Genomic DNA, 25859 nt, shown 5'->3' with positions numbered 1-25859 from the left:
AGTATACATATGAATATATATTATATTTAAAAAAAAAAAAAAAGCAATAACTCAAAAGATTTAGTATTGTCTTAAGACAACAGACCGAGCTTACCGTGTAAAGTTTTGGGGCTGGTACAGCGTCATTATAACTGATAAATAGACCTCGGAACAATTTGCCAGTTATACTGCCGTTGTATCAACCCCACACGTTCACTTGGTAAATTTATAAACGCATCGTTCGCAAATTATCCGCATAGACATTGATGCTGACATTGTAGGGCCTTGTTGTGGACTCTTCCAGTCGGCAACTGCCACTCTCCTGACCAGGTTCTGCTGTTGTCGCAGTATTGCGGACTCGCACCTTATTCAACGAGAATTGCCTATCTTCATATGCCGGCTGCGATGTTGTTATGCGTATGGGCATATTGTTCAGTCGCGTATGTATCGGCTGATTGGAGTCAACGGACATACCATTTACATTCAGATTGAGCAACTTACGTTCGCTCAGATGCGGATTGGACAGACGTTGCAGACTGGCATTTCTCACACTCCCACAAACATTGGCATTGTTATGCGAACTGGCCGAACTGCGTCGCTCGAGTGTTATGCATGGTGATGCTGGTGCTGGTGCTGATGGCAACTGCACCTCCTGGCGATTAGTTAGTTGGGTGATTCGCCCAGCACGCGCCGCCTGTGGACTTGAACTGGCTCTGGGTTGCCGGACATAAAAGGGCACCATGCCTGGCAGACGCTCCTTTGAGGCTAGTCTCTTCAAATTCGACGTCATGACGGTTGCAGGTGTACCAACTGAAGTTGTCAGGGGCATGGCACGCATTGGCATTGGTAATGGTCTTTGTGCTTCGCACTCTAGATCCCGCTGCCGCTGTTTTTCCCGCTTGGCCTGCAATTGATCTGGATCGCGCAGTCTTTCTAACTGTCTGAAAAGCTCGCGTTCTTGTTCACGCAGCCGCATAAGCTGCTGTTCCTTCTCCAGCTCCTGCTGACGCACCTGGTTGGTTGTTCCCTGCTGCCGTACGGCCATCAAGAGATCTTGTTCGTGGGCAACGGGAAGATTAAACTTGGACAGCCTCTTGTCAATGAAAAAAATGTCAGAGCTGGTATTGCGAGCCAGCTCTTTAAAATTATTCGTATTGTTGTCCTTCTTAATTTGTATGTTCAAACGGTTGTCCTGCTGTGCCTCAGCTTCCCGCCCACTTATATTAATGTTGATCGCACAGCCGCTGGAACAGTTGGCACTGCGCATTGGCGACCTCTCAAACGTGGACGTTGAGAAATTTCTAACAGACTTTAAACTGCTGGCGGAGGCACATGCCTGAGTACTTTTCGTGCTACTTGCACTCTGCATTAAGGAGGTAACGCTCTGGTCCCGCCTCATCGCCCGATATTCGTCACGATCACAACAGGTACGCAAAAGTGGAAGTTTCGAAACTGCAGCAGGCAAACTGCTGCCAAGTTGGCTACGACGCTGTGGTGCTTCCCTGCCACTGATACTATTCACTTTGCTGGCTGGCATGGTAGGCATGTATTTGAAGTCATGCAGAAATTGGCGACGCCTGTGCTCAGCAAAAGCAGTGGATGCTGGAGTTACTGTTGCATTATGACTCATCCTTGTTATAAATTTCGGATTCTTATAATAGGTCTCACAGCTGGGTGGCTTCGGTTGGGTCGGCTGTGGTCGCTGATAGGCCTGCATTGGAAATGCGGGTCGATCGGCATAGCGAAAGTTGTACGATTGAATTTTGAATGGATCGTTGTGGAAGACATCGTTCGTCTGGCGACGTGTGTAAATGCTGGTGAGACCATCTGTCAATACGAAGACCATGAAAATCGTTGCATTGAAAAGATTCCGAATGTTAGATACACTTACACAGACCACGACTCATTTTATGCAAACAAATTTAGTTATTTTCAAAGACTTTGGCCAAAGTGGTACAAAATAATGCGCAACAATCAACATTTAGATGATTTTCAAAAAAGTTGAACTAGTCAAAATAATAAAATTTTCTCAAAGTCGACTTTGTTCAATCGTAGAGCCCACAAAGTCAGTTTTTGGGACGCACATTAAAGCTCTACCAGCAATGCGACGAAACATTTGTGCAGCAATATGGGTTAAACGGTAACCAACCTTCTTTAAACAAATCAATTTAAAATATGCTAATATCATATTTGTTGAAAGTAAATAATTGTTTATTGAATTAGCGGAAAATTTAATTATCTTTAAATATATTAATACTATATTAATACATATATACATACATACACATTTAAATTTATAATCGTAAATAACATAAAAGATATCTGACACAATAAGGGAAATACTTTACATAAATCTAACTGTATCAACTAAACCATTAAGCAATACTTTGGTAATATTGATGCGCGTACAAGCTGTGAAATTAATTCGTGTAATTTAATAATTATAGATCATTTGGATCAATTGGATATTTCCGCGAGACACTTGAATGGCTGCAAGTTTCTCTACGCGTTGTAGGCAACATTAAGAGGCTACTTAAAATCCACATTTTTTTTCTTTTAATTAAACACAGTGCCATACAATGGGCAGAATGTAAACATTTTTGCGCGCATTTAAAAATACAAAGAAATTTGATGGAAATCAATGTGTAAATAGGTCACGAGCGAAATGAAAGAGTTAAAAAGCAAATAATACTAGTTAATCGCAGGTATACAATGAGGTTATATTAAAAAAAAAAAAAAAAAACTGTACATATGCAAAGCTGAAATACTTGCTGATTATTATCGTTATTTAATTGTTCTTTATAAAAATAAACGCTAAAAAATAATAAATAAAGCAACTACACTGTACTAGCAGAACTTACATAAAAACGTATTAACGCTTGATGTATGTATTGTAACTTGGCACGCTTTTGAAGAATTGCAAAATGCAATCATGCACCATATAAAACTATTATAAATTCCCCAATATACTAATCAAGTTATGTAGTACAAAAGCATTGTGCAGGGTATACAACAAAAAGGAAAAAAGAAAAAAAAAACTGTTCTCAAACAGATACATAATTAAACAAAAATATGTTATTATGCAATCGATTTATTTTTTAGTTTTCAGAAGTTGTTGTGCGTGTTAAAGACAGCTTATAAACGTGTTAACGTGCTCTAGCAATATATACATACTTGTGAAATAGACAATATAGCCAATATATAAGTACATAACATATGCATAACAAAATATTAATACAAATATGAACAGTTTATTCGTAATTACTATACTCATGGAATACAATTTGATGTCGTTAAACGTTAAATGTTATTACACAAATATCACAATACACATGCAAACAAAAAAGGTAAAGAAAAATGCTGGTATGGGGTCAAACAAACTATAATACAAGTAGCATATACATATGTAACTACATCAATATAATACGTTTTGTGCACAGTATTACGTACACACATACTCATATACTCTCTCTCAAGTATTGAAATACCGCTAGAATAATTGAAATTTGTATAGCTTAGCGCGAGCATATTAGTCAAAACTTAGATGTTCATATTTACATACACACTACTTACATACTACACATAGATATATATATATATATATATATATATATATATTTAAACAATGGATTTAATTACTGTCACATTTTCTGTAACAAAACCTAATATCCAACAAACACTAACCTATAGTAAGCTGCACTGCTAGTTGTAGGATCGTAATATAAGTATTATCATAAGCGAATGCTTAGAACCTCACAGATTCAAATGGAATATGGATGTATTTAGACCAGGGAGAACTCTACGGCATACGGGCTCCATTGAGGAAGACCGTGCGAAACCAGATCCGTCTACGGCCAATAATCATGATGGCGTCCGGAAGCCGGGTACGCCGGATCGGACGACCTATGGTCACGCCAAGATGATGGGTTCGGGTTACACGGAATCCAACGAAACCAACCTCGCTCCCCCCGTCATGAAAAGTGTTCACGCCCACTATCGCAAGAGCCGGATGCACAGCTCTTCGAGCGACCGGAAAACAATTGATGGAGTCTACGGAATCGTCAGTCGACAACGGAAGTCTTTTTCCGTATAGTCCCAAACCGAATGACCAAGTGGATCGGAGGGAGGCGGAGAGGTCTGTTGGGCCTGACAGTGCAGCTGCGCTATATAGTTTATTTTTAATTATTATTAATAAATATAATAATTAAATAAATAAATTAACGTGGTTAGAACATGACAGAGTTTTATTTAAGACTGGGAATATCATTTTTTCAGAAAAATTACACTAATTATTTTGCAGCTGAAAAAATACATACTTTAAGAGGCTCACAGAATATGGCATTCGCTTTGCCAAATACTAACAGATTTTCAAAGGAGAATCGAAAATACTTTGTCTATCGAACAGCATTCAATGATTATTGGTTTATCTAAAAACCTTACACTTGTAAAAAATTGATTGTAGGGCGTAAGAAAATGAGTCGAAATCACTAAACCCTTGTTTTCTCGATAACTACGAAGACGATTTGGATGTCCCTGATCAAAATTAAAAGGAATACAATGTATAATATACAAATGTATCCGTTAGATAAAAACCGTGTACTCCTCAAAGTCTTCTTATTGCTGAAAAAATTTCGCGACTGTGCAATTTAGTACTTTAAACTATACGACTTGGCGAGGTAAGAATATTAGGAATTTTACTTAACTAATAAAATACAAAGTCAATTTCTTATGCGTTGTGGTGAATTCCACTATGAACTGCTTCGTTATCTAAAGCAGGTTAATTTACAGTTTGAGTCGAATAGCAACTGCTTAGTTTTTCTTGAAGTTGAACAGTTGATATTGTGTGCTAAACTGCTTGGAAATGTACATTTATTAAATACAGTTTGAAATGCACTGAAACTGCTTAAATGATTTTTAAGCTAAGCGGTTCAATCCAACTGCTTGCATTGTATGTTGAACTGCTTGAACTCAGAATGCACTATAAGTTGAAATTTGAGCCGGAGTGCGAGCCTACGACGATGGCACGTTTGCTCACATGTCTATCCGAGAATCTGGGTTTTTCTTAATAAGCTCCCAGTAAATGGTGTTTATTGTATTTTTTAATTTTAAGTCATTTAACTTCGTTTTCTTTTAAAATTGAATTGATTAAAATTATTGTATAATATTTAAAAAGTGTCTGGCTTATATCTTTCAATAGGTGTGGAGTAATTAAATAAATAACTTATACAAGTATTAGAAAGTATTCACGCCGTTCTTAGGATATTCAAACTGTGTGTAATCAATTTAAGTCAATTATTCAGTTCGCTTGCTATATTCCCTTTAAGTTTTATGTACTTGAGCATGTTTCATACATTTCATGTAACTTAGGCTCGTTTGTAAGTTATACCTTGTGCCATTTGAAATTTTCCACTAAAAACAATTTGTGAATTATTACCATCAGCTTTCGCAAAGATCACACGAATATGAGATTTTATTTTTCCGAAATTGGTTGATTAAAAACTTTACCGTTCTTCAATCGCTTTTTTTTATACGTTTTTCTTTGTTGCTTGCTTCAATTTTCTAGTTATATTAATATTTATGAATTATACTTTAAATATGTATGTATGTATGTATTCGAATACTTGTCAATTTGGGCCGAAGTGGTTGATTAATCATCATAGTTGGGCTCTACTATTTTCTGCGATACGTTCTGCAATCTTCCGCGATATATCCAGGGAAGCAAGCGGTTCGACAAACGTTTCTTATAAACGTAAGGATAATTATTTGGACATAGCTCCATATGACAGATGGCACCGCTGCAGTTCATGCACTTGTTGCAGCTGCACACTTGACCCGGTGCACATCGAGTGGTATCATCGCCAGGGTAGCAGATCTCATTCAATTTCCGAAAGCAGAAGTATTTGGGACAGTCGCGCACCATGATCATGTAAAAGCCGCTGCTGCAGTTGTCTGGTGGTATTGCAGCATCTTGGCTGCATGACTCCCTGTACTCGTAATTGCTGTGAAAAAGTGAGAAAATTAAAATGAATTATTTACTCTCTATATTTCTTGACCAATTACAGCTTACATGGCCCGACATTGATGCCAAACCGCAAGGAGTAAAATACAGCGGAGAAGTAGCCGGAGATTGCCGAAGCCATGTTGCATCTGTTGTTGGTTACGCATTATCAGTGCGTTGCCTGTGCCAGGATAATTGCTTCTGCTAGCCATATCTATATTGGCATGCTTTTATACTCTTGACACTTAATTAGATTTAAATCTATGTGAATATATCATTGATTCATTAATGGAAAGCATTAATTCACTGCATATTCCATTGATAACGCATCCCGCTCGCCACCCTCCTAAATGTGCAATGAAGCATGAGGTTTATGTGCGGTCAGCTTAATGGAGGTCTTTGTAGTTCAATGCCAATGCCATGAGGCACGGATTTTAAATATTCACTGGTTTTTGGAGTGGCAGCCCTAATAATTGAGGCACTCCAACAGGGTCAAGTGCAAGCAGATTCATGAATATTAATTCCTGTTCACTTTTACTAAAGGCGTTTATTGAATGCTAATGTTGCAAATGTGACTCAAATGTTTGCAATGTAACAATCTGGCAACCCTCGTTTAGCTTATCCTAAGTTTTGCATTGTCCGTTCGTTCGCATGTACTCAAATATTAATTTCTCAATAGTTCTGTACCCCCTCCGTTTTTGACTGCCAAATGCGTCGCGTCATTAGACTAATAAAAATGTGATTCCCCAATATCGTTATCTTTTTGTATACGCTGTAAATCCAATAGCTAAGAACTGAACTGTATATGTATTTTATTTTAGATTTTTGCAGAATAGATATACATTTGATATGTAAATTTAAATTCTTTCATTACATTTCTGTTGGTTAACTTTTTAAAAGAGAACCCTTCTTAATTTTAGATAAATAAATTTTAGTAATATTTAAGGAATAATGCAACATTTTTATTTTAGCTTTTGGGCATTTGTAATATAAAATAAGCTGACAGTTTTCAATGTCACGATTCTTGTATTTATAAAATATTCCGACTGTCCTCCGACTGATTTTAAATCAAAATGAAATATAATTGCATTTATTTATATAGTAAATGAAGAATGTATTTTTAAATGGATTCGTTCCAAGTTAATTAATTTATACATATAGAAGAAATGTTGCTTACAAAATGTAATATTTAAAGTTGAAATAAATTTTAAATCCGTTTCTGTCCTTCAATTAGTCAAGTTCCATGCGGCACTTGTTTTGAAATTTCTCAATGTGTGTATTCTTGATGAGCCATCCTTTATTGTGGTTAAGTTGTATGAAATCTTGAATAACTGCGGTATCCCTTCTAAAATATCGATCGTGGGTATACCTAAATCATTAAGAATTATAAATTTGATTATTATTTTCAAACAAATGCGCATTTAACTGGCTAACCTAGTCGGCATATGGCGGTTTAAGCTTGCACGCTCTATTTCCCTTCCTAAATAAGGGCAAACTGCATGCTTGGCAAAGTTGAATAATGAATAAAAATTAAAGAATCGTTTTAGCATCCCTTGTACTTCATTTTTTCCAATTATTTCCGTAAAATCTGACAACTTTTCAGTAGAAAATTTGGTGACGCAAACTGTAAATAAGAAAATTAATAACCAATTTGATTTGTCTTTCTCAAGATGCACATACCACCAATTGAGGCAGATTGATTTGCCTGGAGCTTATCAATTCCAGGTAGATAATGCTCATGTTGCAAAAAGAAGATGACCATTAGAATGAGTATGTGGTTGCGAAATTCTGAATGAAGTTGGATATCTTTTATCCAGCCGCGCAAAAAGATCACCATATAGCGAGCTAAAATGACGCATGCATTTACATGATTTGATGTATATATGGAAGAACTTACCTATGGGTTGCATATCAAATAAATGCTTGACTAACATATTCTGGCTATAGGTTAGGCCACAAGAGAAACTTATGTCGCATTGCCTTCCCTCGGGTTTGTAAACGACCGTAACAATGGGACATCCCCCTCCAACATTAGCAATATGCGTCCAGTTTACATCCGACTTGATAGCATTTGCGATAAGTCGCTGACGTTGCAGGACCTCGCGAGTTTCACCCATTTCGTATTTATTGAAGCTGTCGTCTGAGTAAATATTGTAATTAAAAATGTTCTTACCCATTTTTGGACACTTACCAAACTCAACGTAAATGTCCAAATCAGAGTTTTCTTCTCCAATTCCCATCATACGCGATCCAAATAGGTGAGTGCGAGTGTAATTTACCGCTGGGAGCTTGCTATTCAGCAAGCGCCGCAGCTCATAATCAAGGTCTTTATTATTATATTCCTGAATAGTGGCAATACGTTCTTTTTGCAGTAGGTCTGACCAGAATGTAACTGAATCTACGTAGATATAGAACAATAAACTAATTAACAGCAAAAGTTGATGGAATTCAGTTACGACTTAAAACTTACTTAGCGACATTTTTTTTTTTTAGATGAGTATTGAAGCTAAAAAAAAGTTGAACTCCTTCAGACAATTTCACAAACGAACTGTTCGGAAGTGCGAGCAGTTTTAAAGTGACAGAAAAAGTAATATCTATTGAACAAGAATCGGTGTAGATATCGATTATTTCCATATCGAATATATTTAATCAAATAAATCAAACGATATCAAATCCAACGAATACTTGATTGGTGTTGAATAGTAATTTTTAAGCTTGTAAAATTTTGAATTTCAATAGGTAAAATTGACTTTTTGAAGATCAGTAATAATATATAATTTAGCGATATAATACATAAACTAAAGTATAGCTTACGCATTCAAATTGCATGGGCAAACATGTAACAGTAATTCTAATATACTACTTTATACACTGTCTTTATTATTGTAAATAGAGACCGAGACTAATCTTTTAAAATTTGCTGACAAGCACTCTTATCGCCCAAAACAACGCTTAAGTGCGTCTGCTACTATCAAGCAATATAAATGAATATGTGAACTTGAAATATTAGAGGGTCGTTGATAGGAGAATACTCAGCTTAGCTGTTAGTATTCGAATTGTCAGCGGGCATTAAGCATCCGAGAAGCTGCGAATAGAAAAAAGTTCAAATGGCTGGCGACAAAGTTATTTTGGCCTACTCCGGTGGCCTCGACACAAGCTGCATACTCAAGTGGTTGCTGGAGCAGCGCTACGAGGTCATCTGCGTGCTGGCCGATGTCGGTCAGCAGGAGAACTTTGAGGCAGCAAGACAAAAAGCGCTCAAAATTGGAGCCAAGGAGGTAGGCAAGAGCACATCAATATATTACACACATATGTGTATAATCAAACTATCATCATTATTGTAGGTAATTGTGGCTGATATCAAACAGAACTTTGTGGAGCAATACATTTGGCCAGCAATCCAGATGGGCCTTATCTATGAGGAGCGTTATCTGTTGGGTACCTCGCTGGCACGCCCCTGCATTAGTGTGGCCCTGATTGAGGCTGCTAGGCGCTATGATGCCAAATACTTGGCTCATGGTGCCACCGGCAAGGGTAACGATCAGGTGCGCTTCGAGCTGTGCGCCTATGCACTGCAGCCGGATTTGAAGGTGAGCACTGTGTACACCAAGGGAAAATATTGATCGAAAATTTGAAAAATCGCCCTAACCTCAAAAAATATGGCATTTGTTTTTATAAATGCATTTTTAAATACATATTTCCAAAATGCTGAAAAATTGCATGAATTTGCTCTCTTCACATTTAAATTTACACAATTTTTATCTTGTCATAGATCATTGCGCCATGGCGTGATGTGGAGTTCTGTCGCCGTTTTCAGGGTCGTCAGGATCTAATTGCCTATGCGCATGTCCATGGCATTGAGGTGACAGCCAAGCCAGCAACGCCCTGGAGCACTGATGCCAACATGCTGCACATTAGTTACGAGTCGGGTATTCTGGAGGATCCCAATACGGTGGCACCCAGCAGTCTCTACGAACTGACGCTCGATCCGCTCACCCAAGCGCCGCAGACGGCAAGGCGTGTATGTATCCATTTTGTGCATGGCCTGCCCACAGTAGTCGAGGATTTGGGCAACAGCCGCAACTACACCATAGCATCGGATATGCTCAAGTTTCTCAATGATCTGGGCGGTTCATATGGCATCGGACGCATTGACATTGTAGAGAATCGTTATGTAGGCCTGAAATCTCGTGGCGTATATGAGACACCCGGCGGCACCATTCTCTACACAGCCCATCAGGATCTGGAGGTGTTTGCATTAGATCGGGAAGTTCTACGCACCAAGCAGCTGCTGCGCGATCGCATGTCCGACTATGTGTACAATGGCTTCTGGTTCAGTCCAGAGGCACTCTATGTGCGCCGCTGCATTGAGCTGTCGCAACAACATGTCACCGGACAGGTAACCGTAGAACTGGCGCCGGGCTACTGTCGTGCCATTGCCCGCAAGGCAGGCGTCAATGCTGGTGCGCTCTACAATCAGCAGCTGGTCTCGATGGATGAGCATGGCGGGTATGTGCCACAGGATGCCGGTGGCTTCATAGCCATTAATGCGGTGCGCATTCGCGAGCATGTGCGCGCCTTTGGTGCCTACAATACTGAACAGCAGCAGCGAAAGTAGGTGACTTTCAAACCAAACAATACATTGCATGTAAAGTCAATTCAATGAATCAACTAAATAAATACAATTTAAATATAACGTGTTTTATTTTTTAAATTTAACGAGAAATTCAAGTGATTCGTTTCATGCTGATGGGTAAATCTAAAAGCTCACGATATCAAATATTACAATAACTTTTTGAACGATGCAAATGCTATAGCAAACTTAAGTCTAGCAAATATTATGCTAATGAAATTATATTAATGAACAAAGTACAAAAATGTGTAAGCTTTGATTTCATTTCGTCATTTACACTACGCGATATACACAGCCAAATCAAATCGAAAGAATTTCGTTTATTTCATATCGGAGCTCAGAAGAGGAAGACGCAAACGACGATAATGTGGATAAAGACGCTGATGTGGAACACAATATAAAGTTGTTAAGTTACTAATTACATTATATTATCAATATATTCGTAAAATTATTAACTCTTATAATAAAATCCCAACTTGAATATAAACTTTAAATGGAATGCCAGAGAGTTATTGATATCACGATTTGTCGATATACTTTATATTAGAGAAAATGAATAATAGCGGAAAAAAATGTTAATGTGATTGTTTCGGTTTACGATTTTGAATCTTAAAGAAGTAAGTGAGCTCGCCTACGATATATCGTAAACTTTTTACATATTTTCAATGGGTTCATAGTATAAAAACGTAACTAAAAAATAATCGATATACAAATAAATAGCCAAGTAAAATCCAAACAATAGCTAAAAAGAATATTTTTCGGCGCGATAAGCTTAATTGAGTTACGCAACTAAATTCTAGAAAAAATATGCTTTACGATTTGAGAACTTAAATAAAATATGCAAACTGAACTGATTATTTCATTTGCTTCATATAGTTTGCCTGACTCACAATCCAATCTCATACAGAAAAATCTCATAAGAGTGTCAATCTGCTTAGTTATTTAATTAAATTGTGTGACCAATCCGAGCTCAACTCATTCCTTCAGCGTCACCATGGCCACCGATGGCAGCGAGCTGCCAGGCATTTTCATATGCTGCACGGCAACCTCAAATGTGGGCTCGCAAACGGTGTCTACCTATCTGAGCATGCGTCGCTCCGCCAATGAGGTGGTCGAGATCGATGACGGCGATGCTGCCGCCAATGCCGAAGTGGCCGCCATCAATGATAGCAGCAATCAGACGGGACGCCGCCAGGCTGGTGCTAGTCTGCCGATTAGCGCTCACATTGAGCTCCAGAGCAGCGAATGCAGCAATAGCAGCGACGAGGACGAGTGCGTCTTTGTACTGGCGCGTAAGCCGCCACTTTTGCGCACACCCGAACTGGTCAGCCTGGACTCCAACAGTGACTCGGATGTCGTCTTTGTCGATGAGCAGAAGCCAAACAGCACTTCGCCGAAAGCGGCTGTCGCTGATGCGACCAACATCGAGCAAGCGGCAACAGAGGATGCAGCATCAGTCGGTTTACTGGCTAGTTATATGGTTATGGGACCCAGTACCAGCACCGGTGTCTGCTCTTCCTCGGGCAAGCACTGGAAGACGGTGCTAGAGGAAGCGCGCCGCCAGGATGCAATCCGGTTGCGCACACGTCATCCCAAACGCAACGTGACACGCGTCCAACATCGCTGCCTGCCGGCGGAGACGAGCAGCAGTAGCAGCAGCAGCGCCACCAACTGGACAACTAGCAGCGACGACAGCAGCAACAGCGATGACTTCAACGACCATGGCCGTGGCGACCATGCGCAGAAAGCGACGTGCGGCACGCAAACCCAAGACGCGCAAGCGACCCGCCAACGTCAAGGCGGCCGTGCAGCTCAAAAGCAAGCGGCGAAAAAATCAGACATCGGAGCCTGAGGAGAGTAGCAGTGGCAGCAATGGCAGTAAGAGCAGCGGGGGCGACAGCAGCGATGCTAAGCAGACAACTGGCTCCAAAAACAACAAGACCAGTGACAACAACAACAAGATTGAGCAGAGCAGCAATAATAGCAGCAGCAGCGATAATAACAGCACATAAAATGTAATGCTGAGCAAATTGCGTGTCAAGCTCAAATCGGACCCCAGCAGCAACGAGGAGCAGTAGTGGATTCAGCACCATGGCTAGCCACTGCACAACCATGTCCAGTTGCTCGCCACTGAGCGAAGCATTGACGAATACCGATGCCAATGTGCCTCCGTCGTCCATGGTGCATGAAATAGCAATATATATCGGTCGAACTACCCCCTGAGCCGATAGCTGTTGATTCAATATATTTTCGGTACAGCAATACTTGAATACAATCTAATACATATTAACATAATCTTACATATAAAGATATGAATGTTTGTATATATGTATGTATGTGTGCATGTATCGCAAACATAGTAGAAGCAATGGCAAATATCCAATGTTAGATTTCCCAATTGCATTAATCTTGTTTCCGTAGCTGCCAAGCGCAAAAATCTCGACAGGATGCTAGCGACCGGGTCGGACCCTCGGACTTAGAAGCTCATTGCAAACGCAAAACAAAAAATGTTTTTTGCTGTGGGCGGTATTCGGGGAGTTCCGCTTATTTGCACCAGCAAATAAATGCACAAAACTAATATTGTTACAACAAATAAAGCCGAAAGAAACTCAAGAGTCACAAGAAGCTGTGCATATGCTGTATGCGTATGTGTATATAAAATAATGTGATAAATACGTGCGTTTACTCAACAACAATGGGCGGTAAGATAGATTGTGAGCCAGATATATTAAATGAATAAGCCTTATGGTAAACAATTTAGTCTTTGTGCCTAGGCCACAACGAAGATTCCATACCCTTAGAGACCAGGCTATTCAATATTGACTCAATATTTGCTATACAAGTTTAAGCAAAGAATCTCAGAATCTCTCATTACTTTTTCATAATTTATATTATTGAACACAATTCAAAACATGTGAATAGATTTATGATTTACTATTGGGATTATGCAATTTACTATATATTTAATATGGGAACAATCTTTTCGAATATTTTCCTCTGCCCCCTGAACCTGTGCAAAGTTCATTGTTGAACTAATTGTAGGCGCTCATTTAGAGCTAGTGTTCAATATGCTATTACCATGTATATGGTGTGAATGTGTCTGTTTACACAGATTCAGTTGCTGTATCAGTATCAGTGAAAAGCCTCAACCTCAGTGACCATCTCAGCTCCCAAAACAAACTGTTTGCTTACTGTACCGGCCATTCATCCATCCATGCATCAATCTATCCATCACACTGATGACAGCAGCATCTACTGTTTGTTGTTGCTCTTGTTTGCTCTGGTGTTGTTAGTTTCGGGTGGGGCGCGATCAGACTTCGTTGACATTTTAACTTTGTGCTGAATGGCAAAAACATTGAGTAAAAAAAATTGCCTTATGATACAAAAAGTCGTTTGAAAAAGTTAAGCACTCGGTTTTGCGGGATTATTGGCGAGCTTCAAAGGATGTGGCCAACTTTTGCCGCGGTGAGCCTGCGTGAAAGTTCAGCTTTCGCAGCTCTCTAGTTGGTTTTTTATTATCATATGTTTTTTGAGCATTTTATATGCTGTTAACTTTCATTGAAATTGACAAATTTAATCATGGCCTAACCCCATCAAAGTCGAGCATAATTACAGAGCATTATTTGTGCGAATATAACTAACCCGTCTAAGGGGCTTTTATGAGTGACATAAAAAATTCGTTTTATGTTCTGCTGAAGCAATAATTCATAAGAGAATATCTTATCCGATGGGTCAGATTCTTAAGGAAATTTTCAAAATATGTTCAGTGCTTAAGGAGCATTTTTTTAAATATCGAATTAAGGTCCAGTTTCAGAAAAGTTAATTCTCATTAATCTCAAAATTAGCTCCTGTCTGCTGATGTATAAGCTGTAACTGTGTATAACACTTTGAATAATGCGGAGTGTTAAATTTTCATTCATGGCGCAAGTCCTAACTAACTATGAAGAGAAGATTTTACATTGTATAGCGAAAATGTGACTAAATGGTTTAATTTAATTAAGTTATTTGAAGTTAATTCATATAGTTGCTATCGAGGCATAGGCAGGAATCTTGGCAACACGAAATATTAAATGGACAAGCAAAAATGTATATTAAGAAAACCAATCTTATCAGTATAAATGGGGCTTCTGCTAGCTATAAAATATGCGTTATTTGCTGCAATGCCATTGCATACGTATGGCAGACTAGCAACAATTTAATGCTGTGCTGCAACGCCCAATACTTCAGTAAACATTAATTAATTTATGAGCATGTGACGTTGCACGCCCCGCTGCTTCGCCACTTTTGTGGCATTTGAGTCTCGTCGGACTTTGCGTAGCGCTGCACCCTCCCAGTTGTTGGTCACCATCTCGTCCGTCTAGCAGCTACTTCCGCCGCGCTTGCAAATTGCTTGAGGGTAAATTTTAATTATTCCTCATTGTTTTGATAGCAACGCGTGCTACTCGGTCCTCCCACCATTGCCACTGCCTCTCCCTCTGCCTCACTCTCGTTCGCTGCCACTCTCGTGAGTCGGGTATTTGGCACAGCTGCATAGTGTGACTCTTCAGCTCTGCTAACGCCTTCAGCAGCGACAGCAACAACAGCAACAACAGCAACAACAACAGCAACAACAACGACAACAACGAATGTCGCACTGCGACCCCAGCACTCGTTCATTTGGATTTGACTAGCTTTCTACTACCCGCTTCATTGTCCCCCTCACTCACTCTTTGTCTCCCTGTCTCTCTCTTTACGCGCTGACAACGGGCTCTGAGATGGCGGCGAAGTGGCGTGGGTGCCATTGCTGACCTAGTCGCAAAAACAATTATTCTTTTGTGCCACTCCAAGCTCATTCTTGCCACAGCTTAGCTGGGGTTGTTCCTTTACGGTCCTTTTTAAAAGCAACTGACTCCCAGCTCTTTTTTGGCTCGTTAAGATTAGAGTCGACATGTCCTTGCCTATAACCAACTTTTTTTTTTGATTTATTTTGCATTTATAACATTTTTGGTTTCATCTTTTAAAAGTCTGGTTTCATATTACAAATATTTGTAAGTAGAAAATGAAGTAAAGTGAAATAAAAAATCATTGGTTATGATATCGATTCATGTTTAGTAGAAAGTGTCCTTTCTGACTGGCACAATCGAATAAGAGTTTAGAATATTTTATTATTTGTACTTATTTAGTAAGAATTAGATAGAAACTTGTTCTATTGTTGTATCAGTGCCAAGCTATGGCTTAAAGTATACTTGGAGCTGTGGTTTTCCCCATGGGTTGCATTTGTGTGTAATTTGTTGCAAGTATTCGTAATTATATAGAAGGCGCAATTACATCTTCTCCTTAGTGAGCTAAAAATAGTTTTGTTGACATTTTACGCTGGCTTTTCCTTTTTCGTTGCGTCAAAGGCCCTTCAAATTGGGCAGATTAGTTGAGTAGGGTGCGGACTGAGTTTTATTATTGAAATTTGTTTGCGTTGACTTTGTAGTTGGCGCTGCTTTTGGCAGCACATCCCTTTTTGTAATTAAATGCAGATGAAACTCAAAATCAGGTCACTCATACGCCCTGTCTGCCCCTCGTCCCGTTTGCTTCTTGTTGCAAAACTTAACTTTCAAATTAATTTTTATAAATAGCTTTCGAAATTATTACACTTGCTGCCAGCTGATAAATTTCTGGCCTGGTCGCAGCTGTAACTAACGCTAGTTGCCAAGTGTTCCATTTCCTGGCTGCGATTGGTCCTTTTGGCCTGGCGATATTAATTAATTTGTCAACTCACAAAAAAGGACTCAGGTAAATAATTTGGTACTTATTTTCTCTTCACATTGCTGCCAAGGTGATCTGCATACTGTTCCAGAACTATTTAACTTTAACTTTACAAACAGTTTTCGGCCAACGTTTTATTTTGAATTCCTTGAAAGGTAGCCAAGACTTGCAGCAAGTTGCAACTTACACCAGTGTGTTGTGCCCTTCAGCAAAGATACTGATACGCTTATACACGGGAATGCATAAGCCAATTCAAAATGAATTTTATTTAAAGTTATTACAACGTGCATTGATGTCTGAGTACCTTAAGCCATTTTGTTTTATAAAAGCGAGATATTTATTACAATATTGTATACTTCTCTGCCGAAATAGACAAGTTTTATTAATCGAAAAACTTCTTTGAACCGAATTTTAGGTCCACAAGTCCACGAACTATGCTTTGTTTTAGTCGTGCAAAGGTCATTCCAATTTTAAGGCTGATTACTGTGTGATTTAAGTGCTAATTGGCTACAATTTGGAGAATGCAATATAGTTCAAATATTTCACTTTAATCAGCAGTTACTTAAACTTTTCTTCGAACAACTAAATTAACGAAACCTTTCCGATTTCTTTTGAGTATTTCGGGTGGCTGTCAAATCGAACCCACGTAATTTTCAGAATCGACACGAGCTTTTACCTGACACTAAATCAACTGGTGGCTAAGAGCACTTCAAAATAATAATGTAATGATAAAATAGGTAAATAAGTTCCAACACAATTTTCTAGGTAGCCATGCAGCTTGCCATGACCTGTGGGTGTTGTCTGTTGCTCTGTGTTGCTGCAGCAACTGTGGAACGTGGCAGATTATGCTGTCTTATCACCTGTAATTCCTTATTGGCAATCAAAACTTTAGCGCATGGACCACGTCCTGTCCGGCTATCGAGCACACTGGACTCGGCAGCATCGCGGCTGCCTGCGCAATATTATCGCATTTTCTAGTTTCAATAAAAAGCAAAATCTGTGCATGCAGCCAAACTTTTAATTTTATTGGTAAGCTTGCTGGGGTTTTAAAACGCGACCAGCCCCACACCCCACATCTTTCTGCCCCTTGAGTGGGCGCGCATATTGCCCTACTGCCAGCTGGGCACCGTGGAGCATCAATTGGCGGCCACCGATATATATATATATATATAGACTGACTGACTATTTATATATATATATACATATATATGTGTATATGCAGACTTTGTAAGTAATCGAAAAGTTTGAAGCTGTTTTTCTGCTGCTTCGCATAGTAGTGATAGTTGGTAGAGAACTTACAAGTTTTGCGCGGAAACAATTACATTACAGATCTAAAGATCTTAGGAAATCGACAAATTTAATTATTTTTATATATATTTAATGCATAGTTAGAAATACAACATAACTAGAAAATGTTTGTTTATCTTTAAATCACATTACAACATTTTAAAAACTAATTGCAGTATGTTTTCATGATTTATGTAGACTGAAAAAAACATAGTTGGAATAAAGCCAAACAATTGATGTACTGAAAATAGAAGGAGCACTCAGTTTCTGTGCTATTTTTCAAATATATAGTTTGTGTTTTGATTGAAAAATACTTAACTAAAGAAGTACTCCTCTTGCCAACTGCTGTTCCCTGCTGCTTTGGGGCGCATCTAATAACTTTGATTGCACTCGAGTAGCATTCAATGCAACTTTTGTGGTTATATACACTAATTAAGTATACAAAATAGAAAACAAAAATATAAAAATAATATAGCTCGGTATAAATGACTCAACAATGCTGGGCCACGTCCGTTCTGAGCAGCTACAGCTCCTTATGTTTTGTGCCTTTGTTTTGTGCAACTGAAATTAGTTGCTGAGCTCTTCAGAGCACACAGCGCGCATAAGGAGCAGGCAGCAGAGTCGAGGAGAGTAGAAGAGGGAGTCAGGAGGAGTGGGGATTGGGGCAGAGAGCAGCAGCTATATTGTTGCTTTGGCCAAAGCACAAATATTCTTCGAAAATCGTAAAATTGAAATTATAATTGCAACTGCAACTGATTCGAAACTCTCTCTCTTTGTTTTCAACCATTGTTAGCAGTGTCCCAGAAAAGGTGCAGCAGCTGGAGGAGGGTACGAGCAGGTTATACAGTTATACAGAAGTGGCTGTTGCTTTCATGTTCGTCGGCATCTGCCGTTTTGTTGTCTTCCGAAAGATGGTACTAATTACGGTCTTAACTTGCTGAATTGTTGTCAAATAATAATTACTTGGTAAACGTTTGCCACTTAAGAAATGAAATACGAGCACGTCTTGCCACGTCTTATTTTTTTTTTTTTAATTTGATCTACCTTTGTTTTTTATTTATTTACTAGCTAACAGAGCAGCTCTGGTTTCTGGTATTTCTATAGTATTTCTGCTCACTCAGTTCATGTTCCGATTAACAACCGAACTGAATATGACCGGGGGCGCCACAGCACAGTAAGCGCGGTTGCGGTTAGACGCTTCCAGGACCTACATTTGAATGCGTGTGTGCGTGTCTGTGAATGTGTGCGTAAACCAGAATCCTTGCCAAGTGCATGTGGCATGCCGGATGTTGTGATATTTTGGAAAGCGCACAAAAATTTCGACATTTTTACAAAAGTGACATTGGAAATGCCGCTAGCAGTTTGAGCGTTCCAAAATTTTTTCACTGCATTTCGGTCAGTAGAATTTCTATTTGTTTATTTTTGTTTCTATTTGGATGTGTGACATTTTTGCTAAATATTCAAAAAGCTGGCTCTTTCTTTTATGCCATTGAATTTGACATTCTATATCCGTCCGTTTGTTGGGCTCAAGGGGCGAATCTGTGATGGCTTTGTGTTGCTGTATGTGGGATGTGTATCACAGCTCTGATTCAAGCTCTTGCTTTTTGTCAGTTCTCAATTGTCTGCGAATTAATCTTAAACCAGACAGTTTGCCATTCTTTTTACCTGGAGTTAAATATTTGGTATGGCTTTCAACTAATCAAATTAGTATTTTCGAGTATTATTAGTTATACATTTTAATTGAAATGTAGGTTATGAGAATGTTTTAAATATACGTATGGCTTAGCATTTTATCCAGATTTAAAGTTTCTTATTTAGTTTTCAGTTTTCATTGATGAAACCTAAACTTATTAAGGCAAATTGAAAGCAATGAACAAATATACAATATATACAATACCACACACTAAGCAAGAAAACTTTAAACATTTTTGCCTTTGAATTATTAGTCTAACCACACAGCTCTCGCTCCCTCTCTCTCTATGGCTCTGATTTTCATTTAGTAATTCAATTGTTATATTTAGGAGTGTTAACAGAGCTCCATATTTTAACCTCTTTCTCCTTCTGCATTTCTCACTATCTCTGTGTGTATTGTCGAAGCTAAAACTTGAATATGTGAAATTATTTTTAAGCACGAGGTGGCTGTAAATTGCACAAAAGCCAATTGTGAGAATTTGGAAATTGTTTGAACGCAGGAAAAGCAGCAACAGCAAAATCAGCAACAACAACCACAACAAGATTGTAGTGTTGCAAAGGTCGTACTATAAGGGCAATCAGGATGAGCATAAAACAGGGGGATACAGCAATACGCAGAGAAAGAGAGAGAGAGAGAGCAGACGTATACAGAGACTGTAAAATATACTTTGGATGTAGCCCGATTGCGCTGGCAGCTTGTTGAAGATGCTGTTGGAGCAGGAGTTGCACAGGCAGCAGAGGCGACATGACAACAGCAACGGGCTTGGATTGCTTGTGTGTGCAATGTGAAGTGCGTGCGTGTGTGTGTGTGTGTATTGTGTGTAAACGGCACACACACTTCGGTCATGTGGTTTTGGGAGAAAGCAGCAGCAGAAGTGTTTGTTGTATGCAACTGATTGCAAAGGATTTTATGGTTGCCCTCCATGCTGCTGTTGTTGCTGCTGTGGCGCTGACGATGGCGACAATGCAAAAATACACAGTACAACTGGCAACCGATCGCAGAAGCACCAGCAGACAAGAGGCAAAGGCAGCTGATGCAACGCTCTTTAGTGCAGTTGGCTGCCATGCAAACTTAAAGGGTCACGGGGTAGATGGGAGTGTTGTGGGGCATTGCCTGTTGCCACATAAGGTGTCGCTGCAGTGGCAAAACATGGGCCCATGACAGCAGCACCAGTCGCACCAGTAGCACCAGCAGCAGTAGCAGCACCAGTCGAAGTAGCCGTAAAATGCCAACATCAGCATTACATGCGGCAATTGCTGCTGCGGATTTACAGTTTAATGTCGATGCTATCGAAATGGAATCCGAGAAGGAGACAGGAACAGAGATGGAGACTGCAGACGCTGTTGGCTTTGCGGGCATGTTTGGAAGGGATGTGGTTTGCTATGCTGTTGCAGCAACGGAGCCACAGTCCAGATTAGCATAGGCAAATGTGCCACTGTGTTTGCAGCTTACCAATAAACCGTTATATTAAAGGTCAGTTCGCCTAGTCGGTTCATGGCTTTAAGGTTTCCAAACAATTATTTAAATTGAAAAATCAATTTATACGCTTTACTGCGGTGTGTGTGTAAAGTGTATTTAATTCATTCAATTTAAATGGAAAATTTTTTTATAATCTGTTTCTGCTGGCGAAATAGGGTGAATGAATACAATTGCTTATATTTTGAAATATATTCAGGAATTGGTATAAAATATATCTGCCAGACTTTCGGAACTAACAAATTCTTATTTTGCTGTTTTAAAACTAGTGTTTCACTATCTAATTTCGATTTTCTTTACCGATTCAAATACCTTATTTACTTTTTACACTTTCTACTGAAGTAATTGGCTACTGGCGTTTAAAATCGATCAATTGATAATTGCATCATTTGCAGCAACGCAACCTTCGGTCACACAATGACAAAGTTGCGGAAAATCAAAAGACTTCACGTGTCACAAATGAATTCCGCTTTTGACTCTCAGCCCATAGACATACTGCTATTGTTGTAGATCCAACTGCCTCCAGCAACCCCCAACCAGGCCCTAACTCTTATGTTGTTTCTTTTATCAAACACATTGATTTGATTTCAAAGCTTGCAAGGCATTTACATTTGCCCGCACATCGCCTGGGTTGTGTGCTCGTTAACAAAAGATACTTACATATGTATGCATGTATATCTAACAGATACTCGCCGACATTTGCCTTTGTGTTTGGTGGAGGTGGGTTTCGTGGCACGTTTCTGTTTCGCTTTTGCTTGGTTAGATTTAAATGCCGAAATTTCAATGCTGTACACATCACATCACCATCAGCAGTCCGCCCCCCAAGGACATATGTATGTACAGTTTTTTGTATCCCTCCTCCGTAACAATATGAGTGTATCTAACTCTATGTGTTGGTTCTCTTGAATCCGGGGAACACGTGGAAGTGTAATCACTTGTACTTAATATGCAGATGATGACAATGTGACAATCAAAATGATTCCAGGTCGCTGGCAGACACTCGTTGTCTCTCTATGTGTATTCTAGAGGATGACGTTATGGCAATCTGATTATTATTATCATCGTTAGAAGTAATGCCATCCAGCCCCGCGCATGTAAATCGGATTTTCCTGCGCTGGTTTCCTACAGGCATCAGCGCATTAGGCTCTGCCTTCAGAGCTCTTTGAATTCTAAAAAGGTAATTTGTTTTTATTTTTATGATATGAATTGTTTACTTATGCATCTATCTATTGCCAAAGAATACTGAATATTCAATATATGATATATACAAATTATTTTATTGATTTTCATTTAGTTAATATATACATTTCACGAACAATAGATTTAAATCCACATCACAATAAATAAAACATAATCTTTAATGACCATTTCCAATTTTGTTCATTTTAATTAAATGTTGTATTTTGAGAACTGAGAAAAGTACATCTTTATTCATCACATTTATATTTATTTGTGGACTGTATAACTTCATAAGATTATTTGCTGCTGCAAAAGAAAAAGCCGAACAAAATACACATAAGAGTAGTTCATAAAAAAGTAACAGCACGGAATGTGTGTGATGTGGTTGTGTTTGATATGGTTATGTGTGTGTTAAGAATATAAATGTGAAAACATTTTTTATTTTTTTTTTAAGAAAAATACTCTCACAAAGCCAAGCGTATAAGGCCGAAAAAACTGTTGATGAAAATGCAGAAGCACGCGCAACTGAGTCGCAGTTTCCTCTTTTTCCACTGAAATGCAACAGGAGACGGCGTGTTAATGCAGAAGAGCCCACAGAAGCAACAATAATAACTACAAAAAAAGAAAAGAACAACCCTTGACGGCAAGTGCCGAGCATGTGATGAACTGAAGCTGGCCAGTGGTCCTCAAACTGGCGAGGTCGCATTCATCACGTCAAGATTTTCAGACGGCTGCACGTCGCGGTCGTTGTGCGGCAGTTGGAGCATTTCATATTTTCCTTTGAGCCTTTTATTTTATTATTATTTTTTTTACGACCTAATGAGGCATGTCGTTGACTGTGCTTATACGCTTGCCACCGCATTCAATGGTCAGCTTCTTTGATTGTCCCACACTGGACATGCGCTTTAAAGTGAGTGTAAAATTGTGCGGAATTCCATTTACGAACAGAACGTTTGCTTGTATATATTTCACTTATGTTACTCATACGCACAGTTGAGCGCAAACAGAACTACGCATATGACCACGTCAATATTTGTGAAGTGCACACGATCGGAATTAATTTCAAACATTTAATTTTGTTCATTGCTGCTCTATTTTAGAACTTTTTTATTTGGTTCAACAATTTTATTATGTCATTTTCTGTCCTGGCTATTCAATACTTGGATTAATAGGAACTTCAATTGGATTTATTGATATACTTTATAATAATATCAAGATAGCTTTTAATGGTGTGCGTTTGATTATATATTATATATTATATGTCATAGCTCTTACTAATTTTTAAGAGCTTGTATACTAGCACTTCAATATAATTCACCAAATTTAATTAAAAATTTTCGTATTATGTTTCGCTTACAGCAAGTTTTGGGGGTAATGGAATTGTATGTTTTAACTGCAAAGCGCTCACATACATATGTTGCCGGGTTTAATTGCTTTATAAAGCCGCAAAACAAATGCTGCCTGCTCAACACTGCCTACAGACAAACACAAACAAAGAAATACCCACATAGCACCATTACGGTATTTACCAAAGGAGTTGAACATGACGGCGACAACAAGAAAATACACACAAACAATTACACACACTCACATTTTAACAAAAACAAAAGAAGACAACAGCTCGAAAGGCAATTTTAACTTTTCCATATACTTCATAGAAAAGTACTTCACATTTAGCTGTAAAAGAATTCGCCGAAAAGCCCATTTAATACACTTGTGTCCTTTATGTAGTGGGCTCCGAAAGGACTGCGCATATGCTGCCACCATTTCATTGTGCGGTTCCCTCATTATGCCCCCTTTTCTCAAGCTCTTAACAAGGCCAAAGAACACTAATGTTAAAGCCAAGACTTGATGAAGGTATAATCTACACATACATTTTGTAATAATTTGATCATTCAATGCTTTCGGAAAGATATAAATAAATATAATTTGCACAGCATTTTCAATAATTAATCATAATTGTTGCAATTTTCCTGCTATACCCAATCCTCTAGCTTTAGTTCCACGAATCCCACAGTTATTATGTAAGTTTCATATAAGCCACATTTTTGATATTAATTAAATGGCTTACTCTTAATTTTGATTAGGAAACAACGTTGCAATATTTGTACAAAACGCAATAACAGTTATATCAGAAGCATCTGGGAATATTTGACCCAAAAATTCCAAAAGTGCAGGCTGATTAATAACAACCTCATAATATTCTTCATAAGAGATAACGCCATCTTTGTCCAAATCAAATTTGGTGAATATAAATTCGGTCATATCCTACAAAAAGATCTCTTGAATATGATATAAAGTTAGTACATATAGCATCCATACCGCTTGCAACTCTTTAACCTCATCGTCATCTTCACCCACAAAGAAATTGTTAATGGCCATGCCAACTGTTTCACGATTAAGCACACCGGACGTAGTATAAACCTGATAAATAAATGGTATATAGACATTTTAGATATAGTTTGTATTATATATATATGTATGTACTACCTTATATGCGAATTGCATGCGCTCCTCCAGGTTCTTGCTCAAGAACACCTGGAACAACTTCATCCAGGCCTCCGGGCCGACATGGATCACATCTACCGTTATGTTTAACAGTATACGCTCTATAATACTCACATCGTAGATCCGAAATAGTACCAGAAATAAGTTGTAAATCTGCTTCTTTTTCATTTGCTTTACTGACGGCCCATTAATCCGCACGAATTTGTAGTATATGATGAGGAGGCATACCACTTCAGTGTTGGTAAACTCCGTCGAGGCGGTAAACTGTTTGATCAAACTACTGTAAAGTGTCAGAAATTTTGTATTGGCCATGTCATCCATCGTAGTATCTATGCGATTCATCTCGGCGTCTTCTGTGTTCTCTAAGTCGATTTTTAATATACGTGTTTGTTAATGTGTGTTTGTGGTGTGCTGAAATGATTTTTGATATACACATATATAATTTGAATTTTTCTAACACTGGCCTACTAAAAATCTTAATTCAATTCGGCTTATATTATTGAAGAAGAAAGCAGAAGGGAGCTTTACTTTGGATATAAAGTATTTTGTATTTTATATAAACATTTCTTAAATTCTTGCAGACACAAATCCGCACAATTTGTCATGTTTAAGAAATTGTCCTTTAAAATGCCAAATACAAAATGTATCAATCAAAACTGTATGGTAAGTACAATAAAAATCCTTTGGCTTTAGTATCTTTGCCTGAGTGTGTATGTGTGGTGTGTGTGTGTGTGTGTGTGAGTGGGTGCTGTGGTTTTGTGTGCTGTGTGCTGTGGTGGTGTTGTAAATCCGCTAACACTCCGTGTTGTCAACTTGCCGACATTAAGGCGCGTGAATCTTTTTTTTATTGTTATGCTGCCGTGTCGTGGGGCTCTGTCAAGAGTGGGGGGAATGGGGCAGCTAAAGGGGGCGGTGTGTGTTGTAAAGCCGCATGTATGACAGCATGTGTGGCACACAATTACAAGAGACGGGCCCAAAAGAATGGCAACATTTGTTACCCAAAACAAAATGGCTGCACGACCATTTCCGCTGATTTCCAGATGAACTCATCTGCGTCCTCTGCATCCTTTGCTGCCTTCCGTGCTTGGCTGCTGGCGTGGATTATTATATTCACATTTCTCATGCGCACAGCTTTAAACATTTTTACATTGAAATATTTATTTCGAAAACAAAAGTGGCAACACACATGTACATGTGTGAGTGTGTGTATATGCGTGTGTGTGTGTGTGTAGCATGGCATAAGGACTCTGATGTATTTTTTATGTCTTTGCTTCGGTTTTATTGCCTTTAAATTGCGCTCGTTACATTTTGCTTTTTGTGATAGGTGGGGCAGGGGCAGCCACGCCTTTGGGGCAACACCCGAAAATACT

At 38.8% G+C, this 25859-nt stretch overlaps 5 protein-coding genes across 5 annotated transcripts; 1 reads left to right on the top strand and 4 right to left on the bottom strand.

The window, feature by feature from the left end:
* Positions 1-34: 34 nt before the first annotated feature.
* On the bottom strand, positions 35-1954 carry LOC6568231 (putative uncharacterized protein DDB_G0271982). Its single transcript, XM_001994494.3, has 2 exons — positions 1871-1954; positions 35-1806 (listed from the first exon to the last, which is right to left on the bottom strand). The coding sequence occupies exons 1-2, from the start codon at positions 1884-1886 to the stop codon at positions 206-208; spliced, it is 1617 nt and encodes a 538-aa protein (XP_001994530.2). The 5' UTR covers positions 1887-1954; the 3' UTR covers positions 35-205.
* A 3467-nt stretch (positions 1955-5421) lies between these two features.
* Positions 5422-6174, bottom strand: LOC6568233. Its single transcript, XM_032740631.1, has 2 exons — positions 6047-6174; positions 5422-5978 (listed from the first exon to the last, which is right to left on the bottom strand). Exons 1-2 carry the CDS (start codon positions 6142-6144, stop codon positions 5627-5629), a joined length of 450 nt encoding a protein of 149 aa, XP_032596522.1. The 5' UTR covers positions 6145-6174; the 3' UTR covers positions 5422-5626.
* A 968-nt stretch (positions 6175-7142) lies between these two features.
* LOC6568234 (terminal uridylyltransferase Tailor) lies at positions 7143-8478 on the bottom strand. Its single transcript, XM_032740610.2, has 6 exons — positions 8448-8478; positions 8169-8375; positions 7875-8117; positions 7658-7822; positions 7412-7601; positions 7143-7346 (listed from the first exon to the last, which is right to left on the bottom strand). Exons 1-6 carry the CDS (start codon positions 8455-8457, stop codon positions 7208-7210), a joined length of 954 nt encoding a protein of 317 aa, XP_032596501.1. The 5' UTR covers positions 8458-8478; the 3' UTR covers positions 7143-7207.
* Positions 8479-9016: 538 nt separating this feature from the next.
* On the top strand, positions 9017-10673 carry LOC6568235 (argininosuccinate synthase). Its single transcript, XM_001994498.3, has 3 exons — positions 9017-9255; positions 9322-9567; positions 9750-10673. Exons 1-3 carry the CDS (start codon positions 9085-9087, stop codon positions 10593-10595), a joined length of 1263 nt encoding a protein of 420 aa, XP_001994534.1. The 5' UTR covers positions 9017-9084; the 3' UTR covers positions 10596-10673.
* An 11556-nt stretch (positions 10674-22229) lies between these two features.
* LOC6568238 lies at positions 22230-24907 on the bottom strand. Its single transcript, XM_001994501.3, has 4 exons — positions 24472-24907; positions 24304-24405; positions 24053-24249; positions 22230-22287 (listed from the first exon to the last, which is right to left on the bottom strand). The coding sequence occupies exons 1-3, from the start codon at positions 24829-24831 to the stop codon at positions 24055-24057; spliced, it is 657 nt and encodes a 218-aa protein (XP_001994537.1). The 5' UTR covers positions 24832-24907; the 3' UTR covers positions 22230-22287; positions 24053-24054.
* Positions 24908-25859: the final 952 nt, after the last annotated feature.

This window comes from Drosophila grimshawi, unplaced genomic scaffold, assembly GCF_018153295.1.
Source record: "Drosophila grimshawi isolate 15287-2541.00 unplaced genomic scaffold, ASM1815329v1 contig_311, whole genome shotgun sequence".
Taxonomy (NCBI): Eukaryota; Metazoa; Arthropoda; class Insecta; order Diptera; family Drosophilidae; genus Drosophila; species Drosophila grimshawi.
Note: the sequence above shows the minus strand (reverse complement) of the source record. Positions and strands in the feature narration are given on the sequence as shown.